The sequence below is a fragment of the Mastacembelus armatus genome, chromosome 9, assembly GCF_900324485.2.
Source record: "Mastacembelus armatus chromosome 9, fMasArm1.2, whole genome shotgun sequence".
Classification (NCBI taxonomy): domain Eukaryota; kingdom Metazoa; phylum Chordata; class Actinopteri; order Synbranchiformes; family Mastacembelidae; genus Mastacembelus; species Mastacembelus armatus.
The window spans coordinates 23,897,800-23,915,604 of record NC_046641.1 but is presented as its reverse complement, the minus strand read 5'-3'; the positions used below and the strand labels follow the sequence as shown (position 1 = coordinate 23,915,604).

Sequence of the window (17,805 nt, the reverse complement as noted above, 5' to 3'; positions counted from 1 at the left end):
ACCTTCCGTGGTCGGGTCCGTCCATAATAAACTCTGGAGCGAAGACATCCGGGTCAAACAATCTGCTCTTCTCAAAAATCCTCTTCACCTTCCTTGTTCGGTTCATTTACCGTCATTCCCGTCCGCACCGTCGACCACAGGTGAGTTCAGGAGCGGAACATTTCCTCTAACGCGCCATGATACCTTCATCGGCTGATGCCCTCTGACCCCTGCATGACCTTTAACCTTTAGGTTTAAGTAGGGACAGCAGGGAGATGGTTTGTGTCCACAGAAATGATGTTTCAGTGACTGCACCTTTAAAACTTTTGCTTCACATGTTCATTTCTATTTATTTAGTCCAACTGAGGCAAATTAATTCCAGCCACGTTATTTCGATGGATAAGATGCTTATGTCTCTGTATTTGACCAAACCATTACAGACTCTGGACATGTGTGATGGAGATGTCTCCATCCTCTTTTCTCCCAACATCAACATGTTAGGAACAGAATAAATGGAGTGAAAATAAATTCAGCTTTTAAAAAAGTTGTCTATCCTAATATTTTCTCTGAAGTATTAGTATTAGTACTTGTACTGATATAATGTTTGTGTTCATGTCTCCGTCCGCTGTGTTGACTTTGGATTCTTTACTGGATATCCAGAATTATCTCGTTTTGTGGAGGACAAATAGGAAAATGACCAGAATGATGCTCCTCATTTTATCAGTAATGACACATTTCATTAGTTAGAGTCTGAGGGAACAGGGGGGAGGACACACACACACACACACACACACAAACAAATATCTGAAGCGTCACAGCATGTGCCACTAATGTATTGTTGGATTTGACTCCAAGCTGCAGAAACAAACATGGTTGGGATCACAGAGGTCATCAGAAAACTCAGAAACTACTGCTCAGATTAAGAGAAAACTTTGGAGAAATATTTGTAGTACTCATCAAATCATGTCTGTGTGCTAAATGTGTACAACCATCGTTTTTGGTTTTCTCATTAGGTCACGAGGCCCAACAGGTCGGGAGGGTCTGCACAGCAACATTTAATCTGTCGACTGTGTCCAAATCCATCTATCCATTAACCCATCTGTCACCGTGCATCAGATTATCCATCCACCTCCACTTCCATCAGATAATCCAGTCAGGACAGCCCAGACCCCACAGACACTCCACATGCATCCCTGCAGGTTGACGCTGGCCAGGCTGTGAGAAAACATACCCACTGTGTGATGTTCCCATAAAGAAAACACACACGTTCTTAAAACAGATTTCTCAGGGGAGAATACAGACTAATCTAATTTACTGGAAAGCAGCTCCGATAGAGTAATACTTCACTCCAGGCCATTCTGAAATGAACTTAAATTAAAAAGACATGCTAACAGATTAGCCACCAGTAGGTCTTGAACAAAAGCAGCAGCGAGGGGTCAGCGGATGAGTAATGGGAGGAAACCGAGATGTCTGCAGCTATTTCAGGCCTGCAGTTCTTCAACAAAGAGCCCTTATTTCATTCAAATGGTCCATTTAGAAAAACAATGGTCACAGCCTGGAGCCAGAGTTGGGAAAGTGAAAGGTTTAAAGTGCTCGTAAATGTCAAATAGGCCACCTGAAGAATGGCCCGGGGTGCAAACGGCTAATATTACTCCAACTATTATTGTGCCTGACCTGACGGAGGAAGTGTCCAGCTGTGTAAAGGCTGACGGGCAGGGCTGCTCGTTCAAGCTGAACTAGATATTTATGGAAAATATAGAGAAGCATAAAAACAAATGGAAGCTCCAAAGCCAGTCTCACAGCAGACCCCCTCTAACGGAGCTCACCCCAATTCATCTGTTCCAACACGTCAACAACACAGCAGACCACTAGTGGGGGTGGATCTTTGGGATTGGGAAAAAGATTTCAAGTAAATACAGTGACCTCTGGTGATTTCTAAAACTCACAGCAGCCTTTAAAGACAAGCTGATGCTTGGCAGCACCTCACTGCACCTGCTTTTAATAAATCTCTAATGCTTATGTTCATTAAAAGATGTTTCTGTGCAGCATAACAGAGAATAAAACATGTTGTCCAAAAAACACTGATATAAAAAACTTTTATTAGTTAACCATTTCTAGCCCCCCCCACAAAAAAAAAACCAAATATCTGAAGCAGGAAGTGATTAGTGTAGCTTAGCATAAAGAATGAAAGCTATAATTAAAAAACAAAAAAACAACACACCTCTAAAATCAACCTCGCACCAAAATACCTTTTAAGAGAAGTTACATGTTAGAATCATTTCACCCTCAGCTCTTCTGTGCAGCGTCTCCAGCTCTACTGCTGGTTGCCAGAAACAGTTGACGAGAACAGACTTTGCTCCAAACATGGACGGATTAGGAAACACTGGGCCCCTGGGTGCAAACATGAAGAAAGGTTCCCACCGGTCCTTTATAAGACACATGTCACTTGTCATCTCTGTGTTTGTCTCTGTGTAAAGTCTGACTTTATTTTTTATTGTTTTGTGTGTTTCTGTAGTTGTTTCATTAGATTTATTTACTTTCCAACAAGACGTCACAAACGTCACACAGGGGCCCCCTGGGCCTGTTCCCCCTGGGCCTGTTCCCACTGGGCCTGTTCTCCAATCCATCCATGTCCTGGAAGAGTCTTCCCCAGAAATATTTCCAACACATGACTAAAGCCAAACCCTCATGTTTACATTTCTGTTTGTGTACGTCATGTTATTGCAGTCACTGAGCTTTGGTGACCTGTGACACACTGAATTATTGGTTCCTGACCACAACCTGTTTGGGGTTTTAGTTTTTTCTTTCCTTCTATCCCATGTAGGAACAAAACTCTGACTGTTTGTCTACGATATGACGGATGTCAACACATCCTTCGTCTGAGCACGTTCAAAATAACATTTCTGCCCTATGAAGGCAAAAAGCTGCGTAAAGAGAGTAAAAGTGAGAAGAGTAGTTTGATAAATATTTTTACTGAGAATCCAAATGACAGATGATCTTAGAAAATGCAGTGATTTATTGACCTTTATCCCCTGAAGTCGCCAAAATCTGACTCGTGTTCTCTTCCTGTGCTGAGACTGAAAGGCAGGTTTAACCAGAACCTCTGTTAGCGGGTCAGTCGGGGGGGGGTGCCCCCTGCTCTGTGACATGGAAACACTCCTGTCACAGTTCTCCGTTAGCACAGGCCTTCATGGAAGCCATCCTGGCAGGTCTGAAGCCGCTGTACTGTCCGTCCGAGCTCGGGTACACGTCCCTGACCCTCCACACGCAGCAGCTGGGGACGGCAGGGTGGCTGTCGTTCGGTGGGACCCCAAACCTCCAGTTGATGTACTGCCTGTAGGCGCAGTGACGCAGGGCGGTGGTTTGGTCTTTATCAGCAGACGGAGACAGGGGGTCCCGGTACAGAAGGATGGCCTCCAGCAGGGAGCGACGCAACACCAGCTGTTCAAACAGAGGAGACGAGGTGATGCACGCGCCCTCGCTCCGCCTGCAGCACAGCTCCTCCTGTGGCAGGGGGGAGGGAGCGCAGCAGCCGCACTTACACCAGGCTGGGCGACGGAGTTTGGGCTTCAGCTCCACTTTATGCCCGAGGGGAGACTCAGCGTCATGATCCACACCGACGTCCGGCTGCAGCAGACAGAGGACGGCTCTCAGGTGTCCTGCGTCCTCCTGTCGGGACAGGAACACTACACCGCTGAAATCAGTCAGACGACTGATGGTGTCAGTTTATTTTTGACACTTGTGGATTGACATTTCAAAATATATTTACTCACCTGCAACTTGGAACTGACAGTGTACCTGCACTCATGTGCACCAAGCAAATCAAAACCATAAAACCACTCTACTGTCTGGTGTCTATCTAAAGCTGGTTTCAGGTGAAGTTACCACAAACACATCTCCCATGATGCTTCACGTTTCTTGGTCTGTTTGCATGTGTCTGCTCTGCAGCAGCTTTACCTTACGTGGCTGAACAGACAGAGGTTTGATGTCTTGTAAACTCTTCTTCTGAGATCTCTTCACCAGTCGAATGTTGTTCTCGTCGACGTAGGAGACGCAGAGGACACACTGCAACAGTCACAACAGGATGAGCGGAAACTGCCGTGACACCAACACGTATGACAGACAGGTTGTTTTGCAGCAGCCATCACCTTCTCTTTGTCTTGGATCGACTCCACCTTCCTCTCAGAGTAGGTCTGTGCGACCTCTGCAGAGTAGCAGCTGCTTCCAAGCAGCCAGTCCATCAGCACAGTGGTCTGGAGGAAAAAACACAGTTTCACCCACGGGACACATCCCCAACAAATATCAGATCCAATCCACCGCTTTGACCTCCTTAAATAATGAGGCTAAAATAAATAAATCCATGTTGATTTACATGTTTTCAGTATAATATAAATAGAAAAACATTTTTAAATCCTGTTTATTTAGCGGGAACATGCAGAAATAGTTTCACTTTGATCATGTACATCACCACTGGCCCTGTTCACATGGACAGTACAACAGTAAAGCCACAACCATCAGTTTTCTATTCGGCTCAGTCCAGTTCAGGCTTGTGGGCTGGAGCTCATCAGTGACGCCACAAAACTGGTCAATTCTGTATTTTCTTGACTGAGACGTCCACTCACCTGCTCAAATTTGGATTTTTGAGCAAAATGTAAATGAACCAAGTGAAGACATCAAACCCAAACTCCTGATGTGCCACAGATGAGATGAGTAAACTCTTAAACCGTGATTCATCATTTACTACATGAAACAATTATCCCCGACAGGCCACAGTGGAATTACTGTAGGACTATTCTGAGACGCCTCCGCTCCTGTCGCAGCCACAGTTACCAACAGCTGCCCACTGCGGCTCATTTAGCTCTTTCATTCAGTTGATCCAGATGCAGCCATGATTTAACGTCCCACTGTGTTCAGCCCTAAAGGCTCAGAGCATGAATGGGCACTGGTGTGACAGCAGCCGACACTGGTCTCTCACCAGAGCGTAGTACGACAGCGTTGATCCGATGTAGATGATGAGCTGAATGAAGCTGAATTTTCCTGCCTGGAAAAACAGACGGACAACCTGTTTAATCGTAAACTAAACCTGATTTAACACAGAAAAAGTAATAAAATAATGCAACTGATCCAAATATTCAGCCTATTCTGACACGTTGGCTCATAAAGAGAGTTTCCACTTTTCTGTGCTGTGTCTTTTCTTGTTTCCTCTGTTTGCTGTGAAGCATTTAACTGTCTCCGACTGCTCTACACTATAAATCTATTTCCCAGATGTCAAAACTCTTGACCTACACATCTGAAGACAAACCGGAGCCAGTAAACAAAAACCACAGAGGATCTCACACAGGAGGCAACTGCACCCACCTGTCCGAACACCATGACGTCAAACCTGATGCCGAATGCTTTGTAGAGCGTCCGCTCCTCCACTCCGTTCACTGTGTTGTACTTTGCATACCTGATCACGAGACAGAAGAGATGATGAAAATTGAATTAACATCAAGCAGGTTTATTTACCATAGAAACTACTCTCTGTTTTGTTTTTGGTCATGTCCCATCAGATGTTATGGAGCAATAATAAACTAAGGTTTGTGTAACCAGGTCAGGCTCAGTCATGGTAAACATGCTGAGAAACATGTACTGAGTTCCTGAAAGGTTTTGATATTTGACGGTAGAACCAATAATAAAAAGTGAGCAGGACGTATGTGGACACCCTGAACTCTGACCCCAGTTACGGCGGCTGACCTGAAGTTGAGACCAGGATACAGCGTCCTGTTGCTCTCCTTCTCGTCCAGTCGTCTGAAGGAGTACGTGGGCAGGCAGCGCTGCATGAGCCAGTCCAGGTTGCAGTCCCATTTGATCAGGATGCTGATGACGCCCCCCTGTGGTCAACAGAGGAAAAGGCTTGTCCACAAAGCTCCACTCGCCACACAAAAACAGAACTTTCTGCATCAGCCTATAATCCAAACTAGTTCAGTTTGAGTCCAAAGCACTTTTCATTTGTTTCACGTGGGTTAAAAAAAAAAACTTTAAGGACTCAGAAAAATGACTGATTAGAAACATCTGCAACTTAATAACTAACAAAACCAGAGAATCCTCTGTGGGAAATGAAACAGCTGAAAGATCCGTTTGGCTTTCTACTCTGGTTTAAGCTTTTACTGCTAAAAGGACAAGCTGCTGCTCCACTTTCACCCACAAACTGAGGAAGGCCTGTCTTTGTTTCACAGTTTCATTTTCAGTCGATCTGTTGCTGAGGACAACAAATGATATTTTTATCAAGAGGGGAAGGAAAACCCAAAAATCAGAAAGTTGGTAAAAAAGTGAAGTTCTTGTTGGCACAACAGTTTTGCTGAGGACAGATACTGTAGAAGGAAGGATTACATCCTGCATCTATTCCCTTTGGAGGTTTATTTAAAACCTTTCCTCAGACCATAAGCTGCTGGATTGGTTCAACAATAAAGTCTTTCTGTGAAATCACTGTAACTGACAGAAGTGATGGATAAAACCACAAGTTGTAGTCCCACCTCTACTGCCATGTCTGAGAACTTTTCCCCGGCCTCTTGAACAATGTCTCCCAGTCTGAAGATCGGACACAGTGAGTCGTTTCCTCTCCAGCAACTCCTCAGGTAGTTGCCGTTCATCGACGGGAGGATGTTCCTCCTGTAAAACACAATAAACCCACAAAATCTTTGTGTCCTAAAGAGCTGAGAACACTAAGTCCGTAAAGTCATAATAATAATAATAAAACGTGTTGATATTTTTACAGAAGCAGAGATTTGCAGCAGCCTCACCGGAAGTAGCTGAACGCAGGGAACCGGATGTTGTTTTTGATGAAGACTGTGAAGTTCTCAGCTGCTGCCAACAGAGCAGGCCTGAAAATTCATACATGAGGAAAACTCAAATCCACATTAGAGGAACTAGACAGAACATCATCATCTTTGATAACTGAAGGTCTGCAGCCACAGGGGCAGCAGGGTGGGGCTGCAATGATCACTACAAACTGCTGGGCATGAAAACTGAAGCTGTTTGTTCTGAGCGTCGCAGATAAATTACGTTCCCTCTGTCAGACAACGTTCCTGTGTATCTGTCAGGTGGAACCTGCTCACAGTCAGGTCTAAACTGTGCCATGGAGCTAATCTCCTCTGATTCACTAACTTCTTTTTCAGAGGAACCACAGTGTCAAGAGTTTCACACATGATCAACTTTGCAGGGAGTAGGGTTGAGGCAGCATTACATCTACTGTAGTGGAAGTTCCTCCCACACGCTGCATGATCCATTATCTGAAATTCAAAAGTTATTAAAGAACAGTCTGACAAAATAGGATTTTGGGGAAAAACTGTTAAATGTTTAATTTCTATGCCTAAGAGTCAGAACAAGATCAAGGGTGTGATTGAAACAGTGGGTGGGTTTGTTAACATTTTGAGTGAAACCAATTGAATCTAATATAGAATTTAATGCAGTGCTGAGACTATTATTTTCAAAATCTCCCACTATAATGACTTTATCTGAACTAAGCACTAAATCAGACAGGAAGTCTGGAAATTCAGTTAGAAACTCTGAGTAAAGTAGGACTGGTTTTTGTGTTTAAGCCAGCAGCTTCAGGTCTGACTCAACGTGGCTCTGGCTCTGAAACATTGGACTATGTTCGCTGCTGAGTCTCTAAGTTTCTGACTCTGGAGCTGCCAATTACCAGTTGGTTTCTCAGCTTTGGTTCAAAGGTGCAGAGCTTCCACTTCAGTGATCCTCACCTCCACCTGACTAAACGAGGAAGAGGAATAATGGAACATGTGGTACACCGAACAGGACAGACAGGGAGAGGTCATGCTAGCAGCTAGCTGAGCTAAATGGTAAGCTAACGAGCGCAAAGTCTAGAAATAGCAAGAAACACCGGACAAGAAATACAGGACATGACAACTACTACACGAACGATTTATGAGGTGTACAGAGAATCTAGTTAGTTTTTATGTGAGTTATACTGGAGCTAACCTGTTAACAAGCTGTACAGAAACACACTAGCAACAGGAAGTGAATTCACCTTCCCAGGAAACACATCACCACCAAATTACTGGATATCCATAGACATATAAAATACATATGTATATATACATATGTATTTTATATGTCTATGTAGATATCACTGTAGAAGGGGTGGACATCACCAGCCTGCCTCCAGGTTTGAAGCAATACAGGAAGTAGCTGCTGGTTCCCATTGACTTCCATTAAAAAAATCAGAGCAAATTACTAAGTCACTATTGTTGCCATAGTAATCACTGTGGCTTTGTCGTATTTGTTGGGACATGGCACTTGATATTGGTCATTTTTTTATGTCAATATTTGCTCCATAACACAAGATATTAAGATAAATAACTGACCAATCAGGTGCCTCGTTCACTCCTACATGGGGATGATTGACACGTCTGATTGACAGGTTGCTTTACCCATACACAAATTGCAGACACCCTCCATTTTACACGTAAATTAATTGTTGATAACAGATATTGATATTCAGCCTCAGGCTAAGCCTTATGGCTGATGTCAGATCAGATTGTACCAGTCGGAGTTTTAGCCACTCTCTACAGGGGGTGTGTACATTCAATGAGCTCACTGCTGATTGGCTCAGCGGTCACCATGGGAACATTCTCTGACACTGCCTTATTGTCCAAATACGGGACTTGGACCTCACACTGGCACAGGACAGCTGCTGTCTGTCTGACTGAGTCCTGATCTGACAGCTTTATAATTTACCTCGGAGGGGATGTCTTGGTCTCTATAGGACACCACGCAGAAACCTCGCAGGTTTTCTTGGGCACATCAAACTTCACACATGATCCCGTCTGAATCCCTGAAGAAGAAAAACTAGAAGTGGTGAAAACAGCCTGAGGAGGTTTGACCGAGCTGAGATCTGCAACACTACAACAACACATTCCTCTGCTTCTCGTGGAAACGGGTGGTGACTGGAGATAAACACAGGCAGCACCGTATCAGAGCTGCTGGAGCTTCACTCTGATCAGAGCACGGAGCCTGTGGTCATTGGCAGGAAACACTTTACTCTCAGACAATAAAAAAATAATAATAATCTAAACTTAAGGAAGAAAACGCCAGACACCAAAAACTAATTTGGTTCGGTGACACTGTTCAACAGAAGTTCCTTAATTAGCTCCAGAAAACTGGTTTCAAACTCAGCACTTCTTTGAGACCTGAAACATCAGGGCCGAGGAAGTGAAATCCCGCTCACAGTAAGAAGCCAGTTAAGAAAACATGTTGGTTCTTGGTCTTTTCACAATCACCAGCCTTCAGGACACAGTTGGTGCTGATGTGTGTGTTAAGGTGTCACAGTACCGTGGCTCTGCTGGGCCCAGGCTCCTTTCTCACAGTCGCGATCAGTCTGACAAAATCTGCCATTAATTGGAACCTGGAACATAAACACAGCTGCAAAATAAGAAAGGTTTGCCGACTTCCTGTCAGAATTATTGTGCTGTTAGCAGCACTTCCTTCATCATCTCTGGCTGGTGGTTTACAGCACTGCATAAAATACTAATAAGACCAAAGACGGCACCTCTGGACATTTTCCCTGCTTCTGACTCTTTGTCACGATGGCATTGGTCACCACAAAGAAGGAGTTTTTGTCCTAAAACAGAAACATATATAAATTCTCTTTATTCAAAAACACAAAGATTCTTCCCAGAGGATCCAGTTCCCACCTGCAAGGGCCCGCTGTAGTCCACCACATCCCAGACCACGTCCCCGACCGCAGGCAGGTGGGTCTGAGCTATACCCTTCACCTTGGTGGTGACAGAGCTCACCACCAGGTCAAACTCCTGGTACTTTCTGTTCCACAGCATCATGACGCTGAAAAACAAAAGATACAGACACTAAATGTTTCAGATGGCAACGTATTGCATTTAAAGCTTCCTCTGTTTTTTACAAAGTAAAGTTCTCATGAAATAGTTTTGTTTCTCCCAAGTAAATGCATCTGTTTTTGTAGCTTTACACTTGTTTTGGTCTGTCCTGGCACTTCACATTGTTTTTCTTAACTGTTCAAATGTACTGTAGCCCCACTGGGCTCAGACTGATGAGACTACATCCCATGTTTGTGTTGACTATAAATATAATTTAAATGAAAGTCTCTTGACTCTTCACAGCAAAATGAGACTGTTGTAATTTGTATATTTAGTGCTTCTCAACATTTGTAGAGAACTTTGGGTCATTGAACGCAGCATTAAGTGTCCCAGCAGACAAGACAAAGTATAGAGATGCTTTCAAGTGTCCTGTAAACAGCCGCGATCAAACTTGCGTTAATTCATTTAAGAAGCTCCTGGTTTTATTAATTTATCACATTGTTTATTCCCGTTAATGTCTTTAAACATGTCACATGTGATTCATCTCACTCTAGTCTGCTGGATTATACTTTGCTGTCTTATATCTGACCTTCCTGCTGTAGACAGACTCGTTTGTCTGTTTGTCAGTAAAATATTATTTTGTGGAAATAAAAAAATAAACTAATGCATCTGAACTTAAACAAAAGTGAAGACCGAAGGTTCCTCCACAAATCAAATAATTTAACAGACATTCCCTGTGCTCATCAGCTCAGCATTAAATCAGGAACGTGGAAACGCCGTCAGCTTTAACGGGACTTGTGCCGGTGAATCGTCAGGAAGCGGCCACTGCCCCGCATCGTGCTGCGGGCAGTGCGGGGCCTGGAGTCCGTCACTCACCAGATAAAGAGCAGGATGCCTGCGTTCAGACTCCACTTCAGAGACCCGAGCCGGACGCTCTGGATCCGGACCAGCTTGTTGGTTTCATACTGACACAGGCCGAGCACGGCGCTGCACGGCATGTTGCTGCTGCTGCTGCTGTCTGGTCCGTGGGCAGCAGTTTTTTATTTATTTATTTTATTTTGGAGGAGGAATCTCTGACTGCTCTTCCTGTTTGCGGGGTCACATGTCTGCTTTCATTTCCATCCTCACAGCAGCTGCAACTTGGAAACACCAACAGAATAAATGCTCCATTACAAGTCCTGCATAATTGCAGTACAAAAGGATCAGCAGCTGCAGTTACTGCAAGAATTAAAGTAAAATGTCACCACAGAAACAGACAGAAACATCCACTAAGACACAAAAACGTCCACAAAGAGACAAAAACGTCCACAAAGACAAAAAAAAAAACATCCACGAAGACACAAAAACTTCCACGAAGACACAAAAAAGTCCATGAAGAGACAGAAACATCCACAAAGACACAAAAACGTCCATGGAGAGACAGAAACATCCACAAAGACACAAAAACATCCACTAAGAGACAGAAACATCCACAAAGACACAAAAACATCCACAAGGAGACAGAAACATCCACGAAGACACAAAAACATCCACAAAGACACAAAAACTTCCACGAAGACACAAAAACGTCCATGAAGAGACAGAAACATCCACAAAGACACAAAAACGTCCATGAAGAGACAGAAACATCCACAAAGACACAAAAACATCCACTAAGAGACAGAAACATCCACAAAGACACAAAAACATCCACAAAGAGACAGAAACATCCACGAAGACACAAAAACATCCACAAAGACACAAAAACGTCCATGAAGAGACAGAAACATCCACAAAGACACAAAAACATCCACTAAGAGACAGAAACATCCACTAAGACACAAAAACATCCACAAAGACACAAAAACATCCACTAAGAGACAGAAACATCCACGAAGACACAAAAACATCCACAAGGAGACAGAAACATCCACGAAGACACAAAAACTTCCACAAAGACAAAAAAACGTCCACTAAGAGACAGAAACATCCACAAAGACACAAAAACATCCACTAAGAGACAGAAACATCCACGAAGACACAAAAACATCCACAAAGACACAAAAACATCCACTAAGAGACAGAAACATCCACAGACACAAAAACATCCACAAGGAGACAGAAACATCCACGAAGACACAAAAACATCCACAAAGACACAAAAACGTCCACTAAGAGACAGAAACATCCACAAAGAGACAGAAACATCCACAAAGACACAAAAACATCCACTAAAGACAGAAACATCCACAAAGACACAAAAACGTCCATGAAGAGACAGAAACATCCACAAAGACACAAAAACATCCACTAAGAGACAGAAACATCCACAAAGACACAAAAACATCCACAAGGAGACAGAAACATCCACGAAGACACAAAAACATCCACAAAGACACAAAAACGTCCATGAAGAGACAGAAACATCCACAAAGACACAAAAACATCCACTAAGAGACAGAAACATCCACTAAGACACAAAAACATCCACAAAGACACAAAAACATCCACTAAGAGACAGAAACATCCACGAAGACACAAAAACATCCACAAGGAGACAGAAACATCCACGAAGACACAAAAACTTCCACAAAGACAAAAAAACGTCCACTAAGAGACAGAAACATCCACTAAGACACAAAAACATCCACTAAGAGACAGAAACATCCACGAAGACACAAAAACATCCACAAAGACACAAAAACATCCACTAAGAGACAGAAACATCCACAGACACAAAAACATCCACAAGGAGACAGAAACATCCACGAAGACACAAAAACATCCACAAAGACACAAAAACGTCCACTAAGAGACAGAAACATCCACAAAGAGACAGAAACATCCACAAAGACACAAAAACATCCACTAAAGACAGAAACATCCACGAAGACACAAAAACATCCACAAGGAGACAGAAACATCCACGAAGACACAAAAACTTCCACAAAGACAAAAAAACGTCCACTAAGAGACAGAAACATCCACAAAGACACAAAAACATCCACTAAGAGACAGAAACATCCACGAAGACACAAAAACATCCACAAAGACACAAAAACATCCACTAAGAGACAGAAACATCCACGAAGACACAAAAACATCCACAAAGACACAAAAACATCCACAAAGACACAAAAACATCCACAAAGACACAAAAACGTCCACTAAGAGACAGAAACATCCACTAAGAGACAGAAATTGTCCAGAAACATATATACCTGCACAAGAAGCAAGATGTGTGTCTCTTTCAGGCTGGGGCCTTGCTTCTACCTTGGGGGGACAGGGGTCTTGTACATACCCATGTCCAGGAGCCCATCCCTGGGAACTGCTCCTCTCACATTAACTCCTACATCTCTGAAATGGGACACCAAACTAGCGTTTTCCTGGTTTTGAATCACGTCAAATCTGAAAACTAGACTGCAGCTGATGAAGACATGGAGGGAGCTAAAACATTAAACAATAGGTGAGATGGAATGATTCAACCCTCTGTGGTTGAAGACCTGCAGAAGTCCCACCTGGGAATCAGACTTAGATCAGGTCAGACCTGCAGTTCATCCATACTGTAACAAATGTCAAATTCAGTGTTTGGTCATGTTTCCTATGTTTCTCCCACATAAAGAGCTTGTTGTTCGCAGTAGCACAAGTGGATCACTGTGAGGGAAACTGAGCAGATTGGACAGATTGTCCCCTGAGACAATGACGACCACTCAGTCTGTGCAATAGTCATGTGCAGAGCTGGACTCTAAGACATCTAGTACTTCAACACAGTTTGGAGCAGTGTGTTCTTCACATATTTCCATATTTACTTATTTCTCCCTCAATAGATTTCAGTGGGAAATTCTGCATTTTTACTCCACAGCCGCAAATAAAAGACAAACTTTCCGAAATCAGTTGACAAGTTGACAAACTGTGTAACAGGATGTGTCATTTTGATTGATCGTTTTAAATATTTGTCTGGATTATAGCAGGAATCATTTATATGCATTTATGCTTAAAAGAGAAAAAACACAAGAAAAGGTTGAGAAGCAAACTTCAGTTCCACAGTCTCCATTTAGTAAATGGTTCAGAATTTATTGCAGTAAACAAAGACTTTCTTGGTACCAAATCAGCTTGTGTTTCATTTCAGACGTACAGAAACAGCAGCTGGACCATGACGTGCAGCTGTTGCCATGTCTGACGGCTGGATTATCTCTGAGCACAGAAACGTCCTTAATTAACCCAAAAGCTTCTGAAACTTTGATTTGAACATCTCCAGCTGGGGCTTGTTCTCCATCTTCTGCGGGAGGCTGCTCACCTTCATGATCACATCATGAGCTTCATCAAACAGCTTCTCGCCGAGCGCCTTCTTCACCCGTTCTCTCCAGGCGATCAGCCTCGGCCGGCCTTCAAACACATCCAGGCCAGATGCAACAGGCTGCAAACACACGGCACACACATTCCCTTCAATAGACGACACTGACGTTACATGAAACGACAAACTACATTTACATCAGAATATAGACAAATTCATCAGATTCATTTTCCAAACAAACAAAAATAAAATAAAGGTGATTGTATATTCAAATCTGTTCAGAGCTCCCTTAGTGGTCTTACGTCTGATTTCACACCCACAAGCCTAATCCCACTGTTTCCTGTGAACAGACCTGTTGGTTACAACAGTATTTTGAATATTCAGTTTTTAAAACATTCACTTGCTGCACATCTCTCCCCCAGCATTTCCTGTAAACTGCCCAATAAAATAAATGACATTACATTGTTTCTGCTCTGGGCATTAAGACCCTGCGGCTCATGCGGGTTATAAACCAGCTGTAAACAGGACAGAGGAGTGCTGCTCACTGCAGAGAGCAGGGAGTTGAAGACTGAGACACAAAGATGCAGAAAACAGAAGTGAGGTGGCTGCTGGTATGTGTGTGTGTTTTATTGTCTGTGACCTTGTTTTTATCTTCAGGACACACCCAGACCTTCATGTTCTCCAACACCAGATTTCTATTTGTTTTTTTAGTGTCACATTCTTCATATTTTCTTCAATAGCTGCTGTCATGAACGAACATTACTACAGTGTGAACGATGCACTAATCAGTCTGGACATATTTGCACTTTCCCACCTGTAGTTTTTATCTCTTATCACTTAATCTCTAAAGTGGGGCAGACTCCAAATATACTGCAGCCTACATTTCCCACAATGCAACACAAACTGGCACACCCTCCAGAGCCTCAGAACACATGATATAACTATTCACAGGCTGAGTGGAATCTCTGTGACCAGTAAAATTAGAAGTTATGGCTCCACATCACATTTCTAGTAGTTTTACCTGCATTATCTCAACTATAGCCACCAGGTCAGCCAGAGAGATGTTGTTACCAATGATGAACGGTTTGTTCTGCAGGAACTTCTCCTCCAGCAGGTGGAGCGACTGCTTCAGATCCTCCACAGCAGCGTCCACCTTCTCCTTCGGGGGCTCAGAGCCCATGACGAGAGGATACAGGGTCTGCTCAGACACACACACAGGTCAGGGAGCACAGTCACTTGTTGGACACACCAGATCAGAAGCATTTTGAACATGGTAAACCATCAGCATGTTAGAATGCTAGGACTCATACCCTGACCAGGAAGACTTTTGACCCGTGCGCTCTGAGGTTCATGTCCTGCCAGGACAGGTATTCATTAACCAGAGCTCTGTGCTGCAGGTCAGCTGGATACCAGTGATCTGGCACGATGGATGAGTGTTTCTGCACCAGGTACTGCAGGATCGCAATGCTGCAACAGAAAATAAGAGGAACTAATGACTGTTCTACCCACAGTAGACTGCAGTGATCACCATTATCAAGTCATTCTGGGACTCTTAGTCCCCCCCAGTATTCACTCTATTACTAGATATACCATATAGCACATATATGTTTGTTTATGCTGCTGAGTTCCTTCAGTGTTGATTCAAGAGTATTAAGCACAACAAAAGCCACTAGGATGGAAGCAGACACCTCAGATGAAGACTGAAACACCCCAACAGATTAAACCACAACAAGCTGGCTAAACAATTAGCACATAAGTGGAAGACTGTTTTTGTATTTTTGTCATGATCCGCACTTTTTTGACTTCCTGTTCCTTTTAGTTTCAAAGGATCATGCAGGACCTGGTTTTGGTTGATTTTGTTTCACTTTACTTTGACCTGATTCGTTTGATTTGTGTCACCTGTCCCTTGTTTGGTTTTTCTGTTTATATACCTGTGTTCATCCCCAGTTTCCTTGCCAGGTTGTCTGTCTTGATCTGTTAAGATTCTGTTAAACCCGGTTTAGATCTGCTGAGAAAACCCCATCCCGAGTTTTGACTTCTTGAGTTGTTTTTCTGCCATAAGTCTGTTTTGCTTTCAGTTCCTGCATTTTTGGACTACCTTTTCCCCGGTTTTGAGTTAAGTTGTTCTGGTTTTCTTTGAGTGTTTGTCACCGTCTTGCGTGTTTGTCTAGTTCCTCTTGTGTTCAGGTTTTTGTCTTGCTGCCCTGTTCTTGTAACTCCTTTGTTCATGTCTTGTCTCTCTGGAGTTTTTTTGTTCTTGTTTCTGAGTAAGTCTGGTGAGTCCCAGTGTGTGTGACCCAGACCCCCATGCCTTAATCCCTTTATGTCTCATGTTCTCCTAAAGTCTGGTGTGTTCCTGTGGTGTCTGAATCCCTTGTCTTGTCCCTGAGCCTTACAGGCCAGTGTGACCCCAGTGTGTGTGTGTGTGTGTGAGTTCCTGGTCCCATGCCTTGTCCCCTCTGTTTTATGTGATCCCGCTTTCAGCTTTCTTGTTTTTGTTTTGATACCTCGTTCCCAGTTTTCCTATGTTCTTGTTTCTGATTTAAAGTTCCGTTTTAAATAAAGCCTGATTTCTTTTGAACCTGGAGTACCAGAGTGGGTGTTATTATTGGTCCAGAGTGATTATAACCCTGATCCGTGACAATTTTAGCGGCCTTTGAAAGAGCAAACACGTTTCCATCATAGCTGAGTCTCTCACAACTTTCTCTAAAACATAAACATCCATTGTACCTTTCTGTCAGAATGAAGCTTCCATCCTTCAGGACAGGAACCTTCCTAATTATGCTGATTTTCCCAAACTCCTCGCTGTACTGCTGCCCTGAGACACACACACACACACACACACACACACACACGAGAATCACAGAAGTGGAGGTTTTCACTGTCTGATTATCTGTGTTGCCGTCTGAACATAAAAAAGAACTCATGCAAACATACATTAACACATAACTGAAACAGAAACAGCAAAGAAATGTTTTGTTTTTCTGTTCTGCTTTAAAGACCTTTCTTTGTTTTCTTCCCCAGCATGTCTCTGTCAGACCCAACCATTTGGGAATGCAGGAATGTTTAGTCTGTAATACAACCTTCGATCCCACCGCTCTTGGCTTGTCGTAATGTCAGTCATTAAGGAGTTAACATAACTCTAGTCCTCACCTCACTGGGTGAGACTGTCAGCTTTCTGGGTGAAAAGTCCAAATGTGAATCAAAAGCAGAAGCAGTTTTTTTTTAATGAACTTTTTAAATGCTCATTGTAACAGTGAAACGCTGCAGGATGTGTTTAGAGTCACGAAGTCACAAAATGGCTATAACTTATGTAACCAGTCAGATGTTTTCAGGTCATTGAGCTCTGCAAACTAGACGCACATCTGGTAACATGCACATTTCATGAAGCTCAAACTGCTGGTTAAAGGCAGAATGTGAGCTGAAAACCATGAATTCAACTAGACCCTGTGTCAGTCGGTGGTGTGGGATTTACCTGCAGCCAAGTCAATAAGCTTAAACTCAAAGGGAATCCCAACCACTTTGGCAAACAGGAAGACGGAGCGGCAGGGCTGGGAGTGCAGGTCGAGATAGAGCTCCATGGTCTCAGAGTGTGATGGCTGCAGATGTTGTTTCCGCTGTGTTCCCTCTGTTCTCAGTGCTGCTGAGTCTGTTCTCTGTCTGCCCAGAGCTCCACCCCTCCACACTGAGGCTCACGGGTTTTATCTGGAGACCTTTGGCCGT

The 17,805-nt window shown here is 43.4% G+C and overlaps 2 protein-coding genes across 3 annotated transcripts; both read right to left on the bottom strand.

Annotated features, from left to right (window-relative positions):
- Positions 1–2,932: 2,932 nt before the first annotated feature.
- p2rx7 (purinergic receptor P2X, ligand-gated ion channel, 7) lies at positions 2,933–13,175 on the bottom strand. 2 transcript variants are annotated; one of them, XM_026322399.2, is made up of 15 exons: positions 13,010–13,175; positions 10,686–10,948; positions 9,672–9,819; positions 9,527–9,598; positions 9,310–9,382; positions 8,716–8,812; positions 6,762–6,842; positions 6,495–6,630; positions 5,716–5,852; positions 5,338–5,428; positions 4,955–5,020; positions 4,128–4,232; positions 3,937–4,044; positions 3,522–3,648; positions 3,202–3,420 (listed from the first exon to the last, which is right to left on the bottom strand). In XM_026322399.2, exons 2-15 carry the CDS (start codon positions 10,805–10,807, stop codon positions 3,353–3,355), a joined length of 1,431 nt encoding a protein of 476 aa, XP_026178184.1. In that variant the 5' UTR covers positions 10,808–10,948; positions 13,010–13,175; the 3' UTR covers positions 3,202–3,352. The 2 variants fall into 2 exon arrangements, with proteins under 2 accessions (XP_026178183.1, XP_026178184.1); XM_026322398.1 differs by having other exon boundaries at positions 2,933–3,648; positions 13,010–13,174.
- A 647-nt stretch (positions 13,176–13,822) lies between these two features.
- LOC113139088 (glutathione S-transferase theta-3-like) lies at positions 13,823–17,689 on the bottom strand. The gene is made up of 5 exons (XM_026322054.2): positions 17,558–17,689; positions 16,813–16,900; positions 15,393–15,549; positions 15,104–15,280; positions 13,823–14,205 (listed from the first exon to the last, which is right to left on the bottom strand). The coding sequence occupies exons 1-5, from the start codon at positions 17,661–17,663 to the stop codon at positions 14,005–14,007; spliced, it is 729 nt and encodes a 242-aa protein (XP_026177839.1). The 5' UTR covers positions 17,664–17,689; the 3' UTR covers positions 13,823–14,004.
- Between the last annotated feature and the right edge of the window lie 116 nt (positions 17,690–17,805).